The sequence below is a fragment of the Rhipicephalus sanguineus genome, chromosome 5, assembly GCF_013339695.2.
Source record: "Rhipicephalus sanguineus isolate Rsan-2018 chromosome 5, BIME_Rsan_1.4, whole genome shotgun sequence".
Classification (NCBI taxonomy): Eukaryota; Metazoa; Arthropoda; class Arachnida; order Ixodida; family Ixodidae; genus Rhipicephalus; species Rhipicephalus sanguineus.
In genome coordinates this window covers 25,922,229-25,946,314 of record NC_051180.1, presented here as the reverse complement: position 1 = coordinate 25,946,314, position 24,086 = coordinate 25,922,229, and the positions used below count along the sequence as shown (strand labels likewise).

Sequence of the window (24,086 nt, the reverse complement as noted above, 5' to 3'; positions counted from 1 at the left end):
GTCTTAAACGGCGCACTCATTACCTCCAATTCGCAATTATGGGAAATCCTTATCACAACGAATACTATAAAACATCTTATCTCCTTATATCTAGCTATTTTTAAGCGTCTTTATTAAAGAGAGAGCCTTAGATGCCTTATCAAACGGGAAAATTGACCGCCGGCATCGGCGGCGTCCCGCCGCTTCGGTGTCATCCCGGGTGTCAAAAAATCATCACGTGATGACGTCACCACGTGACATCATCATGACGACACAGATCGCCAAAATTTGTGGCGCCACTATAATGTCCTCACGACGTGACGTAACGTGAGGTCCCATGGTGAAGTCATCACATGATATCGCTTGGTCAAAGATCGGCCGATCACGGAGGCAGTGCAAAACCACGTTCGGCGCAGAAAGTTTTTGGAAGGGGTCTGGGGAGGATCAGTACATCGACTGAGAAGGAGAAGATGGCTTTTGCCTTCGAGACGTCTTAGGCGACTGTAAGAGGGGCCCTTTGAGTTTCTTTTTTTCCCGGCTCACTGTTTATCTCTTAGTTACTACTTTATCGAATCACCCTATTCCCAGTGGGTGAGCGTCATAGTTCAGTACCATTAACACAACAGAAAAACACATGAGTGGTACTTACAGATCATAGCTGTGGGCATTGTTGATTGGAAAAGCAGTAGGGAAAGCATCAGTATAATGAAGGACAAATTGTTCATTACTCGAGATGCGTTGTCCCCGATGCCGTAGAATAGTGCTACTAACATTGCCGCAAAGCAAATGTAGGCAACGAAGCGCATATGTGTGGCCACCTGTCGTACGGTAAGGAAAGCTTGTGTTAGGTTTCTCGCTGAGCGGCAAACACTTTTAATTCACAAATAACTAATTATACCTATTTATGAGCTAGCATTATTAGTTTTATTTTAGTGTTACAATCGTTAAAGGCTAATTATACAAGTGTTGCTGCCGTAAGAATTCTCAAACCGTGAAACGCAATTTATATGGGGGATAATATTATTGAACTTAGTTCATGCACTTAAATTACACACTGTTATCTCTATCAAAACTTCGCCTTCAGGGTGAAACTACATGACATTTTTTACACTAAAATGAATATTTCGCCCAGAAAAGGCAAGCCGATAATTGTGTATTTGCACAATACATGCCTTATTATCAAGTATTAAAATAGGAACACTAGCTGTTTAACACACGTACTTGTGGTGCAACACATTTGTAATTACCAAAGTGAACAATGCGAACCTCGATGCAGCCAAGAACCTCACGAGAAAAGTTCAAGCTACTTGACGAATGTTATGTGCTGCAGAGATTGTGCAGTGCATTCAAGTAGCGGCAGCGAAAGCTTACGAAATGAACATATGTTTTTCAGTTGCAGTGGAGGAGACTTATCACTCGTCTAAATAACATTTAGGTTGCATATATAAGGGCTGAGAATTCAAATATCAGGAGTAAACATGCACAGCCGACTTACCCTGTTTCTGACAACGCAGAGGAAACACCTCCACAGGAGCACCCTGAACTGAATAGCGTAGTTAACGTTTTCTTTGTTTTGTGCCAGTGCGTCTTCAAGTTCCTAGAAAATTAAATACATATTTAGCTTTTTTTATCAAGCATCTACCGTAAAATATATTTAATCTATCAGCGCTGCGATGGAGATAAGTGCAATTCAATTTTAACTACGCACAACTTAAATGAGAGGAACGTATGCTTAAAATGTAGGACGACGGAATTTCGTTATGCGGTTTCGATGCAACGCAATTTGGAAATTTCAAGCATAAGTTATATTCGGTAAAAAGTCCGGTTACTGGCAATGTTTCGGAAGTCAATGCAGTGTACATCATGTTGAAGATGAAATAATAAACTTCAAGTGGGTGGACTTGAGAACATGCACACCATATAACTGTGAGAAAAAATTTTTAGTGCCAAGATAAATGTGTGAGAGGAAGTAAATTTAACCATACTGCCTTTGCTTCCAACTCCGAACCAAGCATGCATGTGAGCTATTCATCGCTATGCTGTATCTATGAACAACATACATGCATAGAATTGTATTCACTTGCTGCTAATGTGAAGGAGTCAGGGTGTCTTCATGCGTCGGTATATATACCAGTTCGTTTCTGTGCCTCCTAGGCTAAATAGTATAATACAGATCCACAACTGTCTTGGGACAGCACGAGTTTTGCAGGTGTAGTCTATGCTATGAAAAAGTACCAGCCCTTATTAGCTGTTACAGAGGCTCTAAATGTGCAGCATTCTTGGTAACGTATTTTTACTTAAACTGGCCGAACTCTTGTATTTCTTCTTAATTAGATTGTTGATGACTTAGCTAAATGCTTATGGTTACAGCACCTAATTGTACAGCTAGCGTGACACATTACAACCTTGCCCCTCCTTTACAACTCTTTCCTCGCGTGTGAACCATGATGAAACTTTAAGAAAAAACTAGGTTAACTCACTTGCTTGGTCATAATACGACCACCGTATCGTGTAGTTCGACGTTCCGAAGAAAGTACCACGTTCTCAGACACAGCGTCAATGCCTGATGGCGTGAAGTGTGCCGCAAGTTGGGCTTGCACGTCGCCATGTTCTCCAGAAGCGATCTCGGTGACTGAGGATGATAAGAACCTTCAAAAACAGTGGCTATGTAAAAAAAAAAAAAAGAGCCACAGGTAACAATGATAAAAGGAGTACGCTTGCGTTAAGGCACCGAGAGATGCACCAGCCGATTGTGGCGCAGAATAATTCCAGGCCTTCATTTAAAATATATTGTAAGTCCAAAATGTGGAAGTGGGCTTCTGTCTAGCGTAGTTTGTATTGATTTGCACACATATTTACGATGTTTGTTTGACTAGTTACTTAATAATGCTTGAACTCCTAAGTGGATAACCTGCAGCAGCACCGGTATCTGCGCAGGTGTAGTATTATCTGCGTTTTATTATATGTTGTATATTATATGTTAATATATCTTTCAGCGATATTCGTGAAAATATTTGCTTAAACATCTGCATGATCTACAATTAGATAAGCGAAAACAATTGCCATGTTTTATTTAAACTTAATACAGTTGTGTCTAGCATTAAGGACCGTGTATATAGAGTTCATCGCGATGTATCGTGAAACACAGGTCTTCTGATAACACGCCTTGTGTTAAATATATATTTCATATTTTGCATACAGTGACTTGACCGTGTCTCCACACTTACTGTAGTCGGCTGGGTTGTGATGCGCCGGACAGTTCAAACCCTGAGATTCAAGGAACGGCAGAAGCGTTTGCACAGAACCGTTATAGATACAGCTTCCTCTTGATATCATATACAACTGAAAAGTAAAAAAAGAAAAGTTGTGTTTTAAAGCACGCAAGGGATATCAAATAGCGGTGGAGCTATGTTTCTTCTACCCTCACAAGTGATAAACTCGAATAGCGTGGCCGTTCTCACCGTATCGAAGTAGAAAAAGAGCGTCGCACTCGGATTGTGAATAGAACAGATCACTGTATGTCCAGATGCAGCCAGGCTCTTCATCACAGAAACGCAGCGAAGAGCAGAGCTTGAATCAAGGCCACTGTTAAGGAGTGAATAGTTAAGAATAGAATAGAAAACTATGTAGATCAGTGATTGAGTGTGGCATAAGAGGTTGTGGTAGCCAAACATAAAACTTCTCCTGTTTCGCTTGAGTGGATACTGTCACGCCGAAGCTTTTTATTGACCACATATGGGGCTATCTAAACTAAAGTTTTCAGTCATCTCAACCATGCATTAAACATGCATTACTAGATGTCCTTTTCTTTAGCTAGGTAGGTTGCGTTGTGATCAGAACAGTGGCTTGAAAGCGAGGCATCGGGATGCTACGGCAATCACTGAAATTTCGTTGCCTTATCCTAAATAGAGAAACAGCATGCTTGCTTGCTTGTTTGTTCCTTGCCTTTGGCTCGTACCCACAACGGGGGATTGGCCAAGAAGCCGGTGGTTAATGTAAATTGGAACAAAAAGCAAAAGTCAGAGAAAGGGAAAAGTGGCTTTTTTCAAATAGAATAAGGCGATTGTCGTGATACGGAAATGGGAAATAAAGAAATGAATAAGGTTTTTTTAGGGGACGGGAAAGAATAAATTGAGAGACAATGAACTAGCAAGGTAATCTCTTTGTGTCGTCCAGGAATTCGGAGAGGGTCCCGCAGACGTTCCTGTAACTACATTCCAATGAAGCAGCCCCAAATGAGAGGATATTTAGAGTACTTTGTGGTATTCCTAACTTTTTGAATAAAATATTGAAGCACTTTCCCCTTTGATTTTTGAAACGATGACATCTAAAAAGGAGGCAGAGTGCGTCTTCCCCCTCGTTCTCCAAGTTTCAGAGGTGCGTGTAGCGGGGTAAGCCCTTCCTTTATTTGGGCCCTTGGTATTATGTATAGCATCACGGGAGTCGTTTGTGTAACGATAATCGCACATGAGAAAATGAAGAAAATTTAAACTACGACCTAAAATTACTAAAGTTCGAGTCGGCACGCGGTCCGAAACCCGGTCTGGAAATTCTAGTTTGCTATTTACCAGGCCTTCCACGTAACAAAAAAAAAAAAATCGCTGGCTAAGCCATGATTCGAAATACAATTCGCTCAAAATAAATTGGTCTTCGAACTGCAGTTCCTTTCGGCGTGTAGGTAATACGAGTTCGTGGTACTAATTGAGCTATGTTGCAGCATATGTATCCCTATATGCTACCGTGGTTAAAGGGAAAACGCCCCGTGCTACTGAATGTAGCAAGCTGGACTGTACACACACACACAACACAAACACAACACACACACAACACACACACACACACACAACACACAACCACAACACACACAACACACACACACACACACACTAACACACACACACACAACACAACACACACACACACACAACACACACACAAACAACAAACAACACAACAATAGCCCAGGTTGTCGACCTTCCTATCGTGTATCCTCCATTTCCTACTGGTGTTACGGCAACTGAAGACAGCCTCTGCTTAATATCTCTCTCTTTATATATATGTATATATATATATATATATTATATATATATCTATATATATATATATAGTATATATATATATATATATATATATATATATATATATATTACTATAGATCATATATTGTAATCGTCTGAGTTGGGACTATATTGAGAAACTCAACAGGAAACAAAAAGCAACCTTGACAAACAGCTAAAACGTATCAAAGTGGCAGAAGTGGCAAGTCGCCAACCTGGTTGGTTCATCGAGGAAAATCACGGAAGGTTTGCTCACGACCTCTTGAGCAATTGAGAGCCTCTTTCGCTGCCCGCCGGACAGCTGTCCGGCTCTCGTGTTCCGGCAATCCTCCAGCCCCCACCGCGACAGCGCCTCGTTCACCTGCGCTGAGCGATTACAAACGGAAAATACGGAAGACTGCATGCGAAACACATGCAAAACTGCAAAACTTCGGAAGGTGTTTGACCCCCCCAACCTTTACTGGTTTCACTAATACCTCCCATGCCTTCCACTTGGCATTTCTTTCTCTATTTATATATTTATTGCCAGGACATGCGGAACGTTACCTAATATTATAATATCTACGTTTACATTTTGTGTTGAATATGGCGCTCTCGTTAAAAAGGTGGACCTGCTTTTGCTGTTTCACAGTAATACGCTCACGCCCAGCTTTCCGTCATTCGCTCTTTTTTGCGAAGCATTATAACACCGGCCAAGTGAGCAGATATCGCTCCACCATCCAGAGAAAGAGCAAACGAGCGAGCGACAGAGAGAAGGAATGTTATTCCAGCGCTAAAGCAGTTGTACATCATGACGAAGCGTGCTGCATGCGCTACAGCTGAAGAACGACAGCGCCGCTCGGCGAGCCACTGCATTATAGCGCTATCGCTTCGACGACGACGAAAAGCGCTGGGGTATGCGCATCGCTTGAATAGCTCAACTCTATCCACTTTGTGTCTCTGGAACGTTGCATCTGCAGCCACGACTCGCGCGTTGTAGCCCATACTGAACTGTGAAGTACCAATGCCTCAAAAGATCTGCATACCAAGTGTGCTCGCTTGGCGGACTCGAGAGAAGGCATTCGCAGGCGCACGCTCATGTCCAGAGACTCTCGCACGGTCAGCTCTGGGAGAAGGCAGTCGTCCTGCATGACGTAGCAGCTCTGTCGGTTGAACAGCTCTGTGTCCCGAATCCAGCCGTTGACCTGGACTTCACCTTCGTAGCCTTTGTCACTGCAATCGAAGTCATAGAAAACGTCGGCATCAACAAGGTAATCTCTGATCTTATCAGATATCTCCCACAGAAAAACTACAACAACAACAACTCTTGCACTCTTTGTCCAAGTTGTGCCTCGTCAGAGGCTTTGTAATTATCGCGTTGCTTTACTGTTTCTTTTCAAAACGTGGGCACGTTACCCGTGCACGTCTACTACACTTGTGAAGTAGAAATGCGAGAGCTTTTGCTGGGTACTAACTGATTTTAACGGCCGGTAACGGTAAAGTTTATTGAAATTTATTCGGTTCGTTTTCGGAGATGCCACTGTAACCGGAAGCCTTATTATCCAGGTTCCAATTGTTGCGATCGCAGTGTAGAGTAACGCTGGCGAATAACGAGGTACTCACTAATGCCCGGAAAGCACGTTGAGCAATGTTGTTTTTCCCGCTCCAGAAGGTCCCATTAAAGCAGTCATAGTTCCGGGGAGCGCTTTGCCGTACATATTTTTGACAAGTGGTTTCTTTCCTGCGATAAGCAAAGGAAAAGAAAGGGCCAGATCATCGATATACGCGCGATGCAAAAACAATGTATTCTGTTCTGAAGAATGGTCCGAGGCATGCGAGACCGTGGCGTCAAGATGCATGCCTATTTATGCTTACATAGCTTCATCACACATTTAAAGCTTAGACACATAAAAGAAAAGCAAGATGAAGAGTAAAATGAGGCACGCCACGACAGTACAAAAGTAAAACGAAGAAAGAGTACGAAAGTCGACATTCGAAAAGCATTTGTGGCGGACGTGTAGCTGGAAGCTGCTGTAGGTGAAATTCGTAAAGTTTAGCTTGAGGTAATTATTGAGTACAGCCTTTATGTACAACATTATCGCCAGTTCAGCGTAACCTAAACTAAAACAACATAACCTAATATACAGCTCAAAATGTTTATTTGTGTAAAAGGATTTGTGTAAAAGGAGCCAGCTGTAATTTTGGTCATCACATTTGTCCACAGTAGTGCCCCTGCTGTCAACACAATGAGAAACTGTCTTTAGTACGCAGAGGTCATCTCAGACTAGACCAGAAATTGGTAGCTGTGAGTGTTCAGTGCCGCTTTAAATCTTCTAGCGTCATTATAAAACGCTGATTTTAAGAGTATCATTCCTAAGAAACCAAACTGTGAAGTCAACAGTTGATTGAACGTAAACTTTCCCCTGTAAAACTAAATTCCACTACCTTTTCCGTGGGTGACGGCGTATGAAACATTCTTCCACTCCAGTGTGACCCTGTTACGAGGGCCTTCAGGCTGAAGAGGGGCACTGTCACCGTTTTCCATTCCATTGACACCGGCGTATAAGCAGGTTGTGACTTTCTTCACGGCACCGTTCAGGTTCCGCGGCGACGCGCCACCATTGAAGATGCTGGCATGCTCGATGATGTTCTGTGATCTTTGATGGGGGCCTAAAAACAGAGCAAATGGTCGGCTCGTAAGCAGAAGCAGATGCCTCACAATGGTGATCTTATGAAAGGGATAATTGTCAGCCACCCCTCTCCCCCACCCCAGTGTAGGGTAGCCAACCGAGCCAAAGCTTGGTTAACCTCCCTGCCTTTCCTCTTCGTTACTCTCTCTCACCCGTTTGTAGCACGAAGCCACAAGGAAATCCATATAGATTTTTCAGAAAGAAAAGCCTCTTAGTTGCAGAACAACTCGTACTGGTCCAGGGATAAAACCCGGGACCAACGCATTCACGGGGCGGTCGCTATATCTATTGAGCTAACACCAGGATGCTAGCAATTGGCAGCACAAGGGCGAAATAGTCAACTCGGAGCACATGGACGCACGATATCGCAAATGCGTTCTCCGGAATGCCGCAAGGTGACGGAAGGGATATGAAAGCGATAATTATGAAAAGGAAAAGTTATTTGACAAGGCCGCTCGTGTGAACAGAATTATGATTGTCGAGAAGTGAAGTCGCAGGAATCTCAAAGCCGCAAATTGTGGAATCCTTAAAGAAGTGCAGCGGTTTTAAATGAATTCACCTTAATAGTGAAATGAGCTTGTGGCTGCAGCACACCTCGCAGTTGTTTAAGTTACATCGCACAAACAATCACATGACGTCAAACAAAAGCTCTCTTATCTACGCATGCACCTGCAGCAAGAGCGGAAACATTCAGCGCTAAAACCGCCGTGAAGTTAAAACGCCAGTTGCAGTGACCTCATAATTTCCTTTGCTTTAATTGAAAGGTATTCACACTGGTTATAAGTGCGCCTCCACGCTGCTAGAGCGCCAAACGTCACGGCTGCGTCAAGCTCTCGTCAGCCGCTTTCCCTGTAGACGTTTCGCGATGCCTGCAGTTCTTTCTCGTTTTCGATATTTATTTTGCGTTTTTAATGTGCTACTAGTATTTGAACGGAACGAAACGTACCATGTTCAGATTAGTGTTGATTTTCTGTCATGTTGTTTATACTTAGTCTTGCATTTATAGTCTGTCGCTAACATTGTGTGGTGAGTGAAATGAAAATGAATAGAGGACGTACTTACACGTGAAATCATTCTTCACGCCAGCATCGCATACAATGACCAATGCATGAAACTAAAGAACTCGTTCTGTTGTTGGCTCTGTTTCAAATTGCGACACTATTGCCGGGTTTGACTACTAATACTCCGATAACGGACGGTAAGATGAGTATGCGTTACGCCCGGCACAAGCTCTCAACGTGTTATGTCCGGAAAGAAAGTTGAAGCTGCCAGCCGAGCCTTAGCGCCAAAAGTGAGCGCCAAAGTGAAGGTATAGGTAATAGTTGCTTCACTCTTCTAGCTAGGAGCCATATTTCCGACCAATTGTTTTTGTCAAGTTTTTCATAGACCAAAGATAACATCTGGAACCAACTCGGTCGGGCGCCAACTGCTAGTACCAACATGGACGAGCGCCTAGGCGTATAAGGACCAGCATGCAGTTTGCGTGCGCTTATATTGCAAAACACTTTAACACTAACATACGCTGTGATGCATAAAGAGTAATGTTAATAGCTTTCGAACGTGAATTATAGATGAATTTCACTACACAAGACCGTGACAATTAAAAATTGAGAAAGAGGAAGAACCGACAGCCAACTATGACAAGGAAGTACAAAAAGGTATGGAAAGTTCACGCTTATCCTACAGAAAGTGCACATACTGAGAAAAAAAAAGAAAAGAAAAGAGAGAAACACCGTACGTGTTCCGGAAAGATAATTTTTGCACACACTGACGCGATAACTTGCCCTTATCGGGGACAACGCAGGTGCTGACCTGCAAGTATTACGAAATCTTGGTCGCGTGTAGCGGATGCAATAAAAGCCCGAAATAATGGAGTTTATGCCTGCGTCATCTTGCGTGCTGTGTAACGTTTGCTCGCGGTCTGTAGCGGTGTGGTAGGAGGCGTAAATCACGTGAGGTGAGAGAAACTACGCATGCGCACCATGTTCGTGTAAATAGCTCACGACAAAACTCAGACAAAAACAATATCGCGTATAATTCTCACTTAATTATGACAAACGTTCCAGCTTCATTCGAATCTGTTTTGCGCTACAACGGGCAGCGTGGGAACGCTGCCAAGTAGATCACTGCTTTCTTTACTAAAAGAACGACACAAGAATAGCAAGCTTTTTCTTTGTGCTTTCATTAGCCGGGTTAAGATAAAAATAGGACGCAACAGCGGCATAGGAACTTGCCCACGTGGAAATCATGCGTGTTTATTCCAGCAGGGACTGTTCTAAACCAAACAAATTTCTTTGAATCCTCCGTGTTAAGAACTCAACAGTGAACGGGAAAGCGGGTAATAGTAAAAGATGCGTTAGAGCGTGGGGCACTTTCAGCAGTAGCAGTCGCTTAAAACTGGAGAACGCCTCGTTATTCTCTGAGCGCTAGTAAAAGCGACAGCCTCCAATATTTGAGCGTGCGTGCGCTGAATAATATCAGAGCTGCGAGGGCTCAGAGAACGCAGTGCATGCCTGAACACTTGTCCAATATATTTATTAGCCGCAGTATTTCACAACGGTACTCGATAATACGTGCTTCACGTGTTTCTCAAGTGGGCAATTTTTTTTTGGCCTCCCGCTGGAAATGCTTATGAGGAGAAATTGCTCCTATATGCAGATAGACATGGTTTAATTACCGAGCAACTTGTACGCAGCCGAATAAGGCCCGTTGCGGGGCGCGTTAATCGACGTCGAAGAAATACAGTAGCGCAAAGGAAGAAAGAGTAGGAAGCAGATCTCTCTTTTTACAGCTCTTTCTTTCTCTCTTTGCGCTAACATGTGTCCCTTCTACGAAGCTCTTCACTGAAGTGACAGCGCCACCCCCTGTTTTCAGAATTTGAATTGCCGCTTTAAGTGAGGGAACGTTTAAGAGTACAGACTCAGTAGTTCTATTATATAGAATCACTGAAATTAACATCATTATATAGGGAGCACCATCAAAGAGACAAGATGTAAACGTGTGATGTATGTTTTTGTCTTGTGTTCTGTGTTTGTCTGGGTTGGCACTGCTTCAGTCAAAGTGTAAAGGTGCGTTAGGACCCGTCACTGACAGGTCTCGCGTGACCAAATTGGTCACGGATGGTCATGTTGGCAGGCAATAGACCGTTTTAAGGGAAGTCGTCCACTTTCTACTCTTTCGGCTCCACGACCGGAGTCGCAATGCTGCTGGACAGAAGCACGACGTCCGAATGCCTGTTACAAAACGCCGAATATTACTTTACGTGGCCACGGTTGGGCTAACAACGACGAACACGAGAAACAGATGTAAACAGAAGCCAATAGCGGGTGCGAGGAAAGTCAGATGGGCTGATTGGGCGAGTTGGGAATTCATGACGCCTGAAATACGAGCGCGTAACTACACAGGAGACACGAGAGGGCAAGTACATGGGCTTGTCCCTGTCTTCTTGTGCCGCTGCTTTGTTGCGCTATCGTATTTCAAGTATCGTGTGGGGAAAGGCCCGTCGCAGTCGCCGGTGCAAACATCGGTCGCCGTGAGCAGCTGCTCGATCACCAGTCGCATACTACTGTGAGTCGCCCGTATGAATTCTGCCTAAGACTACACGAAGTCAGGCATCAGAAGCGACGCGAAAGTCCGGCAAAAAACGAAGGTCTACTCACTCTGTCTTTGCACCGTGAGCTCCATGACTTTCTTGGCACTCATCTCCGTTGGCAAGAGTTGCTGGTCCGCAACGAGAGTGCGGAGAGACAGTGAGGGGGGGGGGGGGGAGAGGGGGGGGCGATAGGGCTTAGAGTTGCGTAACACGTCTTGATTATGCGGTCGCACTTTCCTGTCGCGTTCGCTCCGAGCACTCAGCTTCGTTTTAGTCGTCAAGGACGAGCGCTTTTCCAGTGATACCGAAGTCCTAAAATGGCGTATAACTTTGAACAGCTGTTTTTACCTTTTTACCGGCTGTATGCCACAAGCGTAGAGTTCCAAGTTTGCAGTAGAAGCACACATGTTTACGACGAGCTCTCGCGAATGCGCTGCAGCACAACGTAACGAAAAAAAAAACTACGAGAAAAACTACGAAAGAAAAATATAGCAATTAAAATTGCAAGAAGCACAAGCAGCAGTGAAAATTTCGGGTAGTTGCTTGCTCGTGATTCAAGCTGAAAACGGCGTAAAATACGATAACGAAGAAAAATCACGATGGGAGCCGACATATGGAAACACGGAGTGGGTAAGTTGAAGAAACAGGAGAAAGTGCCTCAGAGCAGGCTGGCCGACGTTTCGACAGGAGGACCTATCTTTGTCACAGGCGCCTTGTCATCCTTGGCGTGTTAGTTTTAAGGGGTTAGTGTTGACGTCATGTGCAGCGGTGGCGCGTGTCGCTGTTGGTAATTGCTGCCTGGAAAAGCTATAAAGCAGAAGAGTGTAACCGATGCCACATTTCAAGAAAGTTTGCACCGGTGCTCAGGCATCTCATCTCAGAGATACGGGGAGCTGAAAGGAAAACAAAAAAGAAAAAAAAGAGGGAAGGAGGGAGAAGCGGTACAACAAAACGAGAAGCACGACTAAGAAAAGAGCGGAGCATCAAAGAAACTGGGAAAACCGGCAGAGGACGCCGAGTCTAGCTACCTTAAAGGGCTGCAGAAGATGCTGGCGGCTCACTATTTCCCAACAACGGTCTCTAAATAGGAAGCACCAGGGGAAGGCAATCACAAAAGAAGGGAAAACGAGCGGCGTACTTATAAAAGCGCAGATGTCGAGTTTAAGCGATACCTAAAAGGCACACAAAATATTTAAAAGGCACACAAAAGCACACACACATAGCGTTATCGACACAAAAAGAAACATAGAGAAGGTGAATTTGTAATTGGTCACCCATACTAAGAAAACTGAACAACCATGAATTCACATTCTTTGTCTCTTATTATGCGCGTGTCTTTCTGTGCGTTTCCTACGTTATCGTATTTTACGCCGTTTGCAGTCTGAATCATGAGCAAGCAACTGCCTGAAATTCTGACATCATTAAAAATGGTAAAGCGTACAAAACAGAGAGAGAGAGAGAGAGAGAGAGAGAGAGAGAGAGAGAGAGAGAGAGAGAGAGAGAAAGGATTCTAGGTTGCTAGTTTCGTTTATCCTCTATGCATCGAGGATCATGTTGAATTGTTGCTGACATTCGAGACAAAATGACAAGAACTGTATGTTTTTTGTAGCTGACAGGGGAAGAAAATACACAGACAAGATGCCTTCTGAAAGTCGTTGTGTGCGGTGCACGTTACGATCGCTTCCTTAATTATGCAGCGTACATTGGGATCACGAAAGGGGCACGTATTTTCTTCACGTAACATTACACGTATTTCCTGTGGTGGCTAGTACACGACGAGCTCTCGGCAATTCACATGTGAGCTCTTGGTTTCACGAGACCGTGGTTTCACGAGGCCATCTTGGTTTTACGCAAGAAGGCTGCGCGTGTGATAATTTTGGCCGGGAAGATAAACTTGAAACAGTGGCAAATTGACGCCAGATTCTTGTATATTTTGAGCTTCCTTATGTTGCACGTATATAGTTTTACGTGAATCGGCTGTAGTCGAGTAATGGTGCCAAGTCAAAAAAGTTCGCCGAGTGTTTTTCTTTTAGTGTCGAATTGATACGTTATATAGGGTAAGGAGGGGCAAAATGAGACGCGGCGCAAAACGCGACACTTTGACTTTGCTGCCCTCTATAGCTAATACAAAGAGTAACTTTTCTTTGTTTCTCTATTTCAGCGATAGGTGCCGGTATTATTCGTCGTTTTTTGTGTAAAAGTTGACGATTGCTCACAGCACTCACGCGGGAAAAATTGCGCGGCTGATGTCGGTGTGTTTGTGACCCGCCAAAATGGGGCGAAATTCTGCTCGGCCAAATTTTCGCATGCGTGCACGAAGCTACTCCGGCGTCAGTACAACAATGCAAGTATTTATGTTGTTACTTTATACTAATAGCTACATGCCACCAAAAGTTTAGCTCAACCTGGTGCCGTGGTCCAAAGAGGAGATGTTTTTGAATTCGGGCATGTGAGAGGGGCAAAACGCAACAAAAAGGCATTAAACTGCCTTAGAATATGTCTTATTAAGTGAACCATTTATTTACAATTAATATGTATAATATATTTTTGTTTAAGATGGTGCCGACGTGCACGAGAATATTATCTAGAGCTTCCTGAGCGGAATTCGGCTTGAAAAAAAAAACGCTGAATGTTGTTCAGGAGTATTGGATTAAAACAGCGCCGGGTTCTGTCTCGATTCAATGCGTGGAGTGCAAAGAGTGGGCTCACAAAGAATGCGTGGGGGCCCACGGAGTGAATTTCATGTGCTCTACTGTAAGAACTGAAGGAATCAAATTTTTTCACACTGTCTCGTTTTGCCCCAAGCAGCGTCTCGTTTTGCCCCGCAGGTTGGGGCAAAATGAGATATCTGGTGCATTTTTTGTTTCTTTTTAAAATAAACTTTTGAACAGTGGCAACATCGCCATATTTATGTAGCACATACCTTGTACACAAAAGAAAGTTAATGCATTGATGTTTTATGGTAACGAGTGAAATAAAAAAAGTATTCACTATTTTCAAATTTTTGTCGCATTTTGCCTCGCCTTACCCTATTACCTTCGAAGGATGAATGAAGAAAGGGAATTTGTGAGGGCTCACTTCTTTGTTTGACACAACCTTAACGAAAACCAGCACATAATGAAGCCAATGACAGTATAGGGGGACGTTAATTGTACAGTTTTAAGTGCATTGCAACAATTGTGATATACATGTGAAGAAAGTAAAGTGTACGAAAAGACATATATTGCAGCAAGGTGGACAATTGGGCTAGTTGGTAAGGTTCCATTATGGTTAAAGCAGCGCAAATAACTCGGACGAAGAAGCAGACACAACGAGCGCTTTCTCGCGACTCAGCGCTCGTTGTTTCTGCTTATTCGTCCATGTTTGCGCTGCTTTAACCATAATGCACGAAAAGACAACTTGCCGCTGGCACGGACTGAACCTGCGACCTAACGGGATGAGGTATGAAATTTCACTCACGAGTTTACTATATTAACAGCTTCTTACAAGTGAGCATTGCGGAGCTAGCACAAATTTCTATAAGTAAAAAGCAAAAAAAGGTCATTGCAGTAATTGCAAGGTTTTTTATGTTGTGGCGAAAGTAATAATCATGCATATTTTTCGGATTTTCATTGGATGTGCCGTGAAAAAATGTATGAGCCCTAAATGTTCGATTGTGTTAATAACTATGAAACTTCAAGATTAAAAGTGGCTGGTTCTCGCGTATTTGAAAGTGGATGGAAAGATGGAATGGTTACATGCAAACTGGTCACGCAGCGTGACGCCATCTCTTGAAGGAGGCGGCGCAAAACCTGCGCCACAAAACTCACGGACTGCTGGCGTTAAAAGGAGCACGGGCAACCCATTCTCAGCGCCAAAAGATGACAATAATATTTTGGCCCTGTATCTGCCTTTAGAACGTCGCTATTGAAAATGACAGTATTTCATCGTACTAGAAGTTACAGCTTCAGGGATATTGCGAACAAACACCAAGAAAAACTCGGAAGCAATACTTTTTGCAACTTGTTTGGGCAGTAACTAGCGCATGTAATATGGTCCCGTACAAAGGGTTCGGGGCAAGAAAAAAACGCGTTTTCTTAACTTTTGAGTGCTCACTGGTTGCCCGCATGAGCTAGTTTTGTTCTTGCAACGATGCCTGGATGTTCTCGTTTGAGTGCGCAGATAACGGATGTCTTTTGCAGGGGCGTAGCCAGAAATTTTTTTCGGGGGGGGGGGGGGGGTTCAACCATACATTATGTATGTTCGTGCGTGCGTTTGTATGTGTGCATGTATATATATGTAAGCAAAATTGAAAAATTTCGGGGGGGGTTTGAACCCCCCCAACCCCCCCCTTGGCTACGCCCCTGGTCTTTTGGTTCAAGGTCACTTGTAGGTCGTCGAAAGGTGGAAATAAGAGCACTTCATGCGTAATAGTCAATAATACTTCCAAACTGCAATCCCGTTGCTATTACACATAACAGCGATACTAATGGTACAGCTTTCCAACATGATTACCTGTACGATCGCTATTACTACGCTCATAGCGCATATTATTTATAATTACAGCCAAGACAAGGATTAGGAGACTCGTTTTTTCTGTATAGTAGCTTAATGAGCGAATTAATTCGGTAAATACCCTTCAGTCACTTGCTGTTCTGTGTCATTCCCTATGTATCTTGTCTTAAAGAAATGTTGACACTGTAAAGCCGATTTGCACTCTGGTATGCTTTCTTATTCACGATTGCATCACTGCGTTAAATCTAACAACAAGTGTAAGCGCCAGCACAACTAAAGACAGCCTCCAGCTCTGTAGCGCATATGTCTGTGCTAGGTTCTCTAACGGGTGAAGGAATTTAACCGATATTGATGCCGCCAAGGCCGGCACGTATACGCGGGATTACGTCACCCGCCGACAAACAGGCAATTTTATGCCATATACTGCCTTGGGACTATCACTGCTTGCTTGTAGATGCAGCGACGTGTTGACGTTTTTTAAAAGGCGGCAAGGATAATGGAAGGCAGATTTCCGAAAATAGTTTTGCTTCTTTTGCTATCAAATGCGAAGCCGTTGACTCTCGGCGGCTAGTACATATATAGTACTAGTGCCTAAACTGCCTCAGGGGGCTGTTTTTAAACGTTCTGTCTTATCTGCGGTGGCCTTGATTACTCTAGAATGTATGAACGCGGATGATGTTTCTCTTTTATTTTATCTGGAAACCTGCTAAGAAGTTCGTGCTTGTGAATTGTTTACGAAACCTTGCAGACCTGAGACTACGCGGAACGAAGAAATGCTGTAACACGACGCTATAACAGAAACAAACACACACGCCCGCACGTACACACACACGTACACACACACACACACACACACACACACACACACACACACACACACACACACACACACACACACACACACACACACACACACACACACACACGCACACACACACACGCACACACACACGCACACACGCACACACACACGCACACACACACACACACACACTCACTCACTCACTCACTCACTCACTCACTCACTCACTCACTCACTCACTCACTCACTCACTCACTCACTCACTCACTCACTCACTCACTCACTCACTCACTCACTCACTCACTCACTCACTCACTCACTCACTCACTCACTCACTAGAGAGAGAGCGGGAAAGAGAGAGAGAGCCAGACATTGATGGAAAGACAATAGCAAAGGCTGGTTTTTCTGCCTGTTGTAGCACGCGTGGTTGTACACCTAAGTTCACATACTGTAGCATCATTGCAAAGGATACAGGTCGTGTCATACGCGAGATGAGCGAAGAGTAAAAACTATTTATTCAAAAGACGTTTGGCATTAGTATCGCCTCGAGTGCGTTACAGACGAGGAGCTTGCAGCGCCATGCCGTAGCTGCTAAGCTAACACGGCTGGTGAAAGACGTTGCAGTCGTGTTTGCTGATGCTGCTTTTTTTGTCGTGTTTGTCAGCGGAATGTTTGTAGTCTCACTTTCGGTCACGCTCTTCCTTGCGCTTCCTACAGTCATGAATCTAAAGCACGAATCTGAGCCAAGTTGCTCGAACTTTCTGCTCTTCTATATCTGACCAACATGGAACTAAAGTTACAAGTGCGTGCGGACTTTCACCTTGGTTCAGAAATGCGCAACATGTTAGTTATTTCGTTAAAGACCATAATTAATGCAACTGGACACGATTATACTAGGCTTAAACGCAGATTTCCACTATCTCAACTCCCTTACAACAGCTAATACAGCAAACGCGACTACAGAAATTCTTTGTTTGATACTCCATGTCCTGGCACGAATTTCTAAAAGATTCTCTGTCACAGGTACGTCTTATCACTGACATTTTTTATCGCTTATCACTGACATGCCGAGTGCCAGAACTCTCACCAAATGCCAAGCTCTCTTTCTTTAGAATGGTTTTAGGAAGCTGGAATAAATAGCAACCTGTGTTTTAGGGACCTGGAAACCAATGCGAATAACTTCGTGCAAGCGCACCACTTTTAAAATCTTTTGCGCTATAGGTTTCGAATAAAAAAAAAAGTTATCCTTTGCTCCACTCGTTCCCTGTCTTGCGGGCTGCAATACGATGGAAGCAGAATGCAAGAACATTCTACTGAGAAGTATCGGTTGCACATTAAGGAAAAAGTGCAATTAAATTGGGAGCCTGCAACCACGGCCTTGTTTTAGACCTCGAAAGAACTTGTTCAGCCTAGTAGGCAATGGCTTTAAGACAAGACTGCCGCTAATAAGACGCACACAATGTCCATGCCTACATACTTGTGTTCCTTCCGTGTGTTGTGCTTGCCTTATTAGGGGAATTAAACATTGTTTCACATACCCAAAGATGATTTGCACGTTACATACGAGTGACAACGAGGCCGCAGTCAGAATGTGCTTTCTTGTTACGTGCACTGCCGCTTATTTGCGCCGTTGAGAACATTTGATATATACAAGAGCAACAACAACAACAAAAGAACAATACTCACTTGGCCTGTCACCACTTTTAGAGCGAGAAACCTTTGGACCACTGCCGTTTATTGCGTGCGTGTCTTTCCGCTCTGAACTTGTGTATATGTATACCCACTTAAGTACAGAACGTTGACCGCCTACTTATCTACCTCGGAGCGATAAGAGCCCTTTCGTAGAACGGGACGAGAGAAAAAGAGCTGAAGACATCTGGCGCTGTCTGCAATACACGGGGTGCATTAATCAAAACGCCCCTGGAGCAATGATTAAGAAGCTAAAGCGCTTACCTACTTTCTGTCTACGTTCCAGGGCCAATTTAGAAGCTAGCGTTACAAGAAAAACAGTGCAAACTCAAAATGGTGCTTGCACTGCAGATGTTTCACAGAAATAGAAGAACCAGTTACATAGCCTTGCGAAACATGTTGTTGCTGGCGCAAAGCTTAAAGTGGCCCTGCACCCTACACTACGCATATCGTTTTTATGAGCCGTTTGCTGGCCATGAGTATTGATGAGTGCTGTAGCACCAATGAAAACGGCGAGAAAAAAAAGCATTTGATATTTTATATGGTTCCCGAAATGGGTTTCCGCGCCGACTGCAGCGTCGTATATCAACGATTTCTGCTGCCGGAAGTCAGGTATCGCTCAAGTCAACGCTGTTCACTTAGACTGGTTGAAAATAAAGAATGTACTGCGTAAGCTTGCGATGCCCTCCCCCCCCCTCCCGCTCCCCCTCCCCCCATTGGATTGTCTTCATGCTCAACAAAAACTTAGGGGTTTCGTGGTACTCTGGAAAAGCCGTTGGGGTTCCCCAACACCAGAAAGTTTGAGAACCCCTGGTCTACAGTGTGCGCAATCCACTGCATTCCGTGAGGCATCGATCACGGCGGTGTCCATGGAGCTTTTAGCGGCTTCTCGTCGTACGTAACAACGCATGGCAAGTTGCTTCCTCGTGGGAGCTCGCGTTCAAAGTTTGTGCACTCGCAGCAGCTCATCGTTTCTGGCGCGTTTTGACCTCCCATTTGTCAACATAGAGTCGTCTGCTAATTAGTACAGCACCGAATCCGTCAGAAAGTGCGGGGCCTGCTTCCGCCAGGAAGGCCACCATATGCTGCATCGTTCCGACATAGCAAAATGTACGCCACGTTTTGATTGGAAGCATGCCATAACCAGGCTGGGTGAGCAAAATATGAAAGGGTATGCCACTTTCTGTCGTCCGCTTTTATTCTGAATTTGGAAGCTCAATAACTTCTGTTTGCGTGCCTCTATCTCCAAAATCCTTGCAATAATCTCAGGACGATACAAGGAACGAGGTGCAACGTAAAACTGCGTTGGTGAAATTTGGGTGCAGGGCCCATTTGAAACATGAAAATAAGTGGAAAAAGCGTTATTTTTTTACCCGTTGCAAGCTCTGCGCTGGGAACAAGTTGTGCTACAGAGGCTCAATCGCGCATTCCGCATTGAAGAGCATGTTATCTGCAATAAGAGCAACATACACACACACACACACACACAAACGAGCGTGCGCACGCATGTATACAGTCGGAAGTATTCTCACTGAACCCGAGTAAATATTTCCAATTGAAGATACGCACGTTTCACAAACAAAAACAACTGGTAGTTAATAACTAACGTTGCGGCCGGTGGACCGGTCTTCGTCAGAGTGAATATGGGTACAGTGCGCCATCGTTTTTAAGCCCTTAGATGGTACAACAGTTTTTTTAACGCGAAAGTGTTTGATGCCGGGGTTCACCGGCATCGAACCGGCATTGCGTCACCGGGCATCGAACCCATGACCGTTCGGTCCGCAACAACAGATGCCGGGCGCGCTATCCACTGCGCCACGGTCACAGACTCTAGAGGCTTTACAAACGCGCCTTTTATATCTACCACTCTCCCGGTCGGTGGGGTGGTGTTGCCCTCTGGGAGCGGCAAAGTAAAGTAATTCATCATTATTGTGGCTTCCGCGATTAGTACCTGCAACGCGTTACATGTTCGTCCCATTCGGCGCGTTTTGAAATTGAACTTCTAAGTTCAATTTGGTCAGTGCCTTAACACACCGCGAGGTGGCGACCTTAGCGCAAGCGTCGTAAAAGCGTGGGCCTCGCTCACAGCACCACGCTAATCCAAACCAAAAAAATCACAGCATATCCACGGAGTGAATGATGATGAGTGGGCGATGCTGCGGAGGTTCATCGGTAAACCGTGAATCTTCCGTGAATTCTGCCCAGTACATCATCACCGACGTGAGATCGGGCGCGTTTATACTAAAGGTTCGATGAGAGTTATGACGACTTGCAGCTCACTTTAATTTTACATGTACGCTGTGAATTTTCATTGTTTAATCACGCACAGGAGGAATCGCACACACGCACTACCCTGGAGGTCAAAATCCAGTGCCTATATATACGGGGTGGTCAGTGAACGGATGTGCAGCGCGAGCGGTCGGTTTTTTTCAATCAAGACGCTGCCGCGACGCTGCCTCGCGACGCTGCCTGCGTCGGCGCCGCTGCGCCGCGAGGCAAGATGGGGGGGGGGGGGACCGTAGGAGAGGGGGAAGCGTAGGAGAGGAGAGGGCGATACATATCACGTACTGTCGCAGCGCATTGTCTTTAGGGAGCCTTCATGTGTGCACGCCCCCTCCGTTTTTAAGACTGGTTATGGGAGAGGGAAATGGGAGAGAGAAAGGGGTAGAGGACATGGGGAATGGTGAGGGGGAGTGGAGAGGGTATGTGCATGCGCAGTAAGCGTGGTCACGCCGCACACCACCACCACCACCACCACTGGACAGATACTGCCGTTTACTGCCGGCTGCCGGGAGATACGCCGGACAACGGAGACGTGACAAGGTTAGACTAAGAGGAGCTGCGCCCCTAAAATAGCTCTGCGACGCGCGCCTGCCTCACCTGGCTGTAACACCGCGTTCCCCGCCTACGCGCTCGCCCCGAGAAAAATTGCGGCCGGGCTACCGGGCCGCACGACGCGCTTTGCGTTTCCTTCTAGTGCGGCCGTAGTGTTCAATCACACTTTAACATGCCGCAGGATGGCGACCAAGTTCTGCGTTCAATATGCGACGCTCTTCTGGCTATCACAACTCGTTCTCTGATTACGCTTTCACCGCTAACTTCTACAGCTACGGCAAGGGTTTGTTTAATCATTGAACATGGACGTTAGTCGTCGGCATGGAGATGTACCACCAAGCATCAAAGTGGGTGCATCCACGTTAAACGGTGCTATAGCTGCAAGAGATCAATATACATTGTGCAAGCTCTCTTATATCAATGTACAGTAAACATTCAGTTACTTCTATAAGGGCACGTTTTACTTTCGTGTTATTCCGATTCCTATGACGGAGGGATCAACCATGTTTTTTAATACCAGAGTGTTTTTTGCCGGTAGCCACCAAGACTTCGCTTGACTTATTTCTGTCACGGATATGACGTTGGTGAATTACACACTAACTGATGAGGCAGAAAAAACCAGAAGAAAAAGTTCGGCTGCTGGATTCGAACCCACGGCCTCTCTGTCCGCAACGATAGGTGCCCGGCGCTCTACTGACTATGACACCGACGCTTTTTTCGCCTTTATTGCAGGGCTTCACTTTTCAACAGTGGCATGTAAGCACATTCTGTCTACAGTTGTTTCGAGTCGAGTCGAAAAAACTTTATTGCGAGGGAATTCAGGACCGCCCAGGCCCCCTGGGTCCCCGCGCGACCCCACCACACTCAAATAGTCTTTCTTGGGGAACTTAAACGCAGAAATTTTGGTCTGTCTTTCTGTCTGTCTGTCTTTCTGTTTGTCGGCACGTCCCTCGATTCAGCCACTCGGCCAAAGTTGAACCACTTGCCCAAGGCCAGCCGTTTTGAACTGGTACGGCTGTTCATACTTGTGAACGTTGTCGATCAGAAAGTAAATATCATGCATATTTGAGGTGCAACATCACAAGGTAAGTATTAGGTGGCGTGTTCCTTTAATAGAAAATGCATACATACGTAATTTTATGGACCCTAGTTTCTTAAGCTGCGCTGAAAATGCATAAGAATGGAAGCTTGAGTGAGTTGGTATGCGTTCATCTTTGTTGAAACAGCGCTCACTAGACGACGACGAAGTAAAAGAAGGCACAGGACAGGCGCTGTATATACAACGAGATTCCAAGCGAGATACCCAATCAGACACATCCTTTTGCATTTTTGGCAATTCATGAAACCAAGTCGCTGACTCGCGAAAGTACTCTCTGGCTCGTCGAACAAACACATCAGGATTACGTACAGCCATTCGGGACCTCCAAATACTGTGCAGCGCCAATAACATTCCAATATCATAGGGAAAACCATCCTCATCTTCAGTCATCCGGTACCTTATTCTCTGTGCGTCCAACGCGAAGTCTTTCTTTAATGCCCTTTGCAGGACATCCCAGAAGAACCCAGCATTCCAGAAAGACATACTCACTAGTATCTGGTTTGCGACATAAAAAGTTTTGATAACTCCACGGAACAAACAACCTCAAGCGCGAGGTTTCACAAACGCGCCTTTTATCTAATACATTCTCTCTCGCACGGTGCTCTCTGTTGGCGGGGCTAGGCATGGCGGGGCGGTGCCGCTGTCTCTGAGCGGTGAAGTATACTGCGTCATGACACTAACGAGCGCCGATAGGGAGCGATTTGGCGACGATGCAGATAAAGCGTCTCGATGCCAGCGATGCCACATAGTCAGTCGCCCTAGACCGTGCCCTATAGACGCAGTTATGTTCTTTGCCTTTCGCTTCATGTTAGCGTGTTACGGCTTGTTGTCGGAGTGGTGCAGCTTCCACATGCACCAACGGTGTTTCTCCGCCGCCTACTGCTTCGAGTGTAGTAGCACCGACTAATAAAACTGCTGCAATAAGTCCCGCTGAAAGGCAACTATGTCGACGGGCGAATGTCGTGCCACGGCCGTTAGTAGCGAGACAGAGACCAGCGGGACGTGGAACGCCTACACGTGTTCGCGGCCGAAGCTATGAATTTCCGCCTCCCGTGTTGCTGAAGCGCAGTGTGGTAGTGTATGCATGAGCACACGCTGAAAGCGGGCGGCGACAACAACCGACACAAGAATGACAGCGCTGGCGCCAACAGCTCGCTCGCGCTCGGCTTTTCCTGCTAAGGCAGTGTCCCATTGCGGCACATTGTTCCTCTCCATATATATATATATATATATATATATATATATATATATATATATATATATATATATATATATATATATATATATATATATATATATATATATATCGGATAATTCGGACGATCGTCAAAGCACGCCGAGCGCGAAGCAAGCGCCGCAAATGTGCGACGCGCAGGAATAAAAACGGCGTTCACGGACAGCCGAAACGAACGCGGGCTTTCAGAAAGGCGTGGTCGCCATCCTCAATTACTGTGTTTGTACGTAATAAGGTAACGGTTCAGAGCATGTTTCGGATTAAGACACGAGGTCTTGAGCCGCGTTCGTAATGTGAACGATGTTGCAGCTGAAGAAAATTGCGACTTTTGCGCTGCTCTCATGCAAAATATTTACTGGATTTACGAATTCCTCAAGGAGATTAAAGTGTATTGATGTAATAGACATTTATTTATTATTTTGTTGATACCTCCAATAATTAGACATTTAGTTAATTCAGACAGTCTTGCCGGTCCTGTGAAATCCGAATTAACGAACTTTTACTTCATATATGATGCTCACTGATCGTACCTTCCGTACGAACCTTCAATACATACCTTCATAATCTTCAATACGAAAAACTGAAAGAACGAAACTTGCTGAGAGTACACACGATACTATAGCGCAGGGGGCCTTT

The 24,086-nt window shown here is 44.9% G+C and overlaps 1 protein-coding gene across 1 annotated transcript in view; it reads right to left on the bottom strand.

The window, feature by feature from the left end:
- The window catches only part of LOC119393950 (uncharacterized), a 49,108-nt gene that overhangs the window by 3,206 nt on the left and 21,816 nt on the right, over nucleotides 1-24,086 (bottom strand). Inside the window, exons 13-21 of the mRNA XM_049415878.1 lie at nucleotides 7,461-7,752; nucleotides 6,639-6,756; nucleotides 6,062-6,248; nucleotides 5,252-5,397; nucleotides 3,441-3,564; nucleotides 3,207-3,321; nucleotides 2,460-2,611; nucleotides 1,475-1,576; nucleotides 629-797 (exon numbers count right to left, since the gene is read on the bottom strand). Coding sequence (XP_049271835.1) covers nucleotides 629-797; nucleotides 1,475-1,576; nucleotides 2,460-2,611; nucleotides 3,207-3,321; nucleotides 3,441-3,564; nucleotides 5,252-5,397; nucleotides 6,062-6,248; nucleotides 6,639-6,756; nucleotides 7,461-7,752 — 1,405 coding nt within the window. The remainder of the gene's footprint in view (nucleotides 1-628; nucleotides 798-1,474; nucleotides 1,577-2,459; nucleotides 2,612-3,206; nucleotides 3,322-3,440; nucleotides 3,565-5,251; nucleotides 5,398-6,061; nucleotides 6,249-6,638; nucleotides 6,757-7,460; nucleotides 7,753-24,086) is intronic.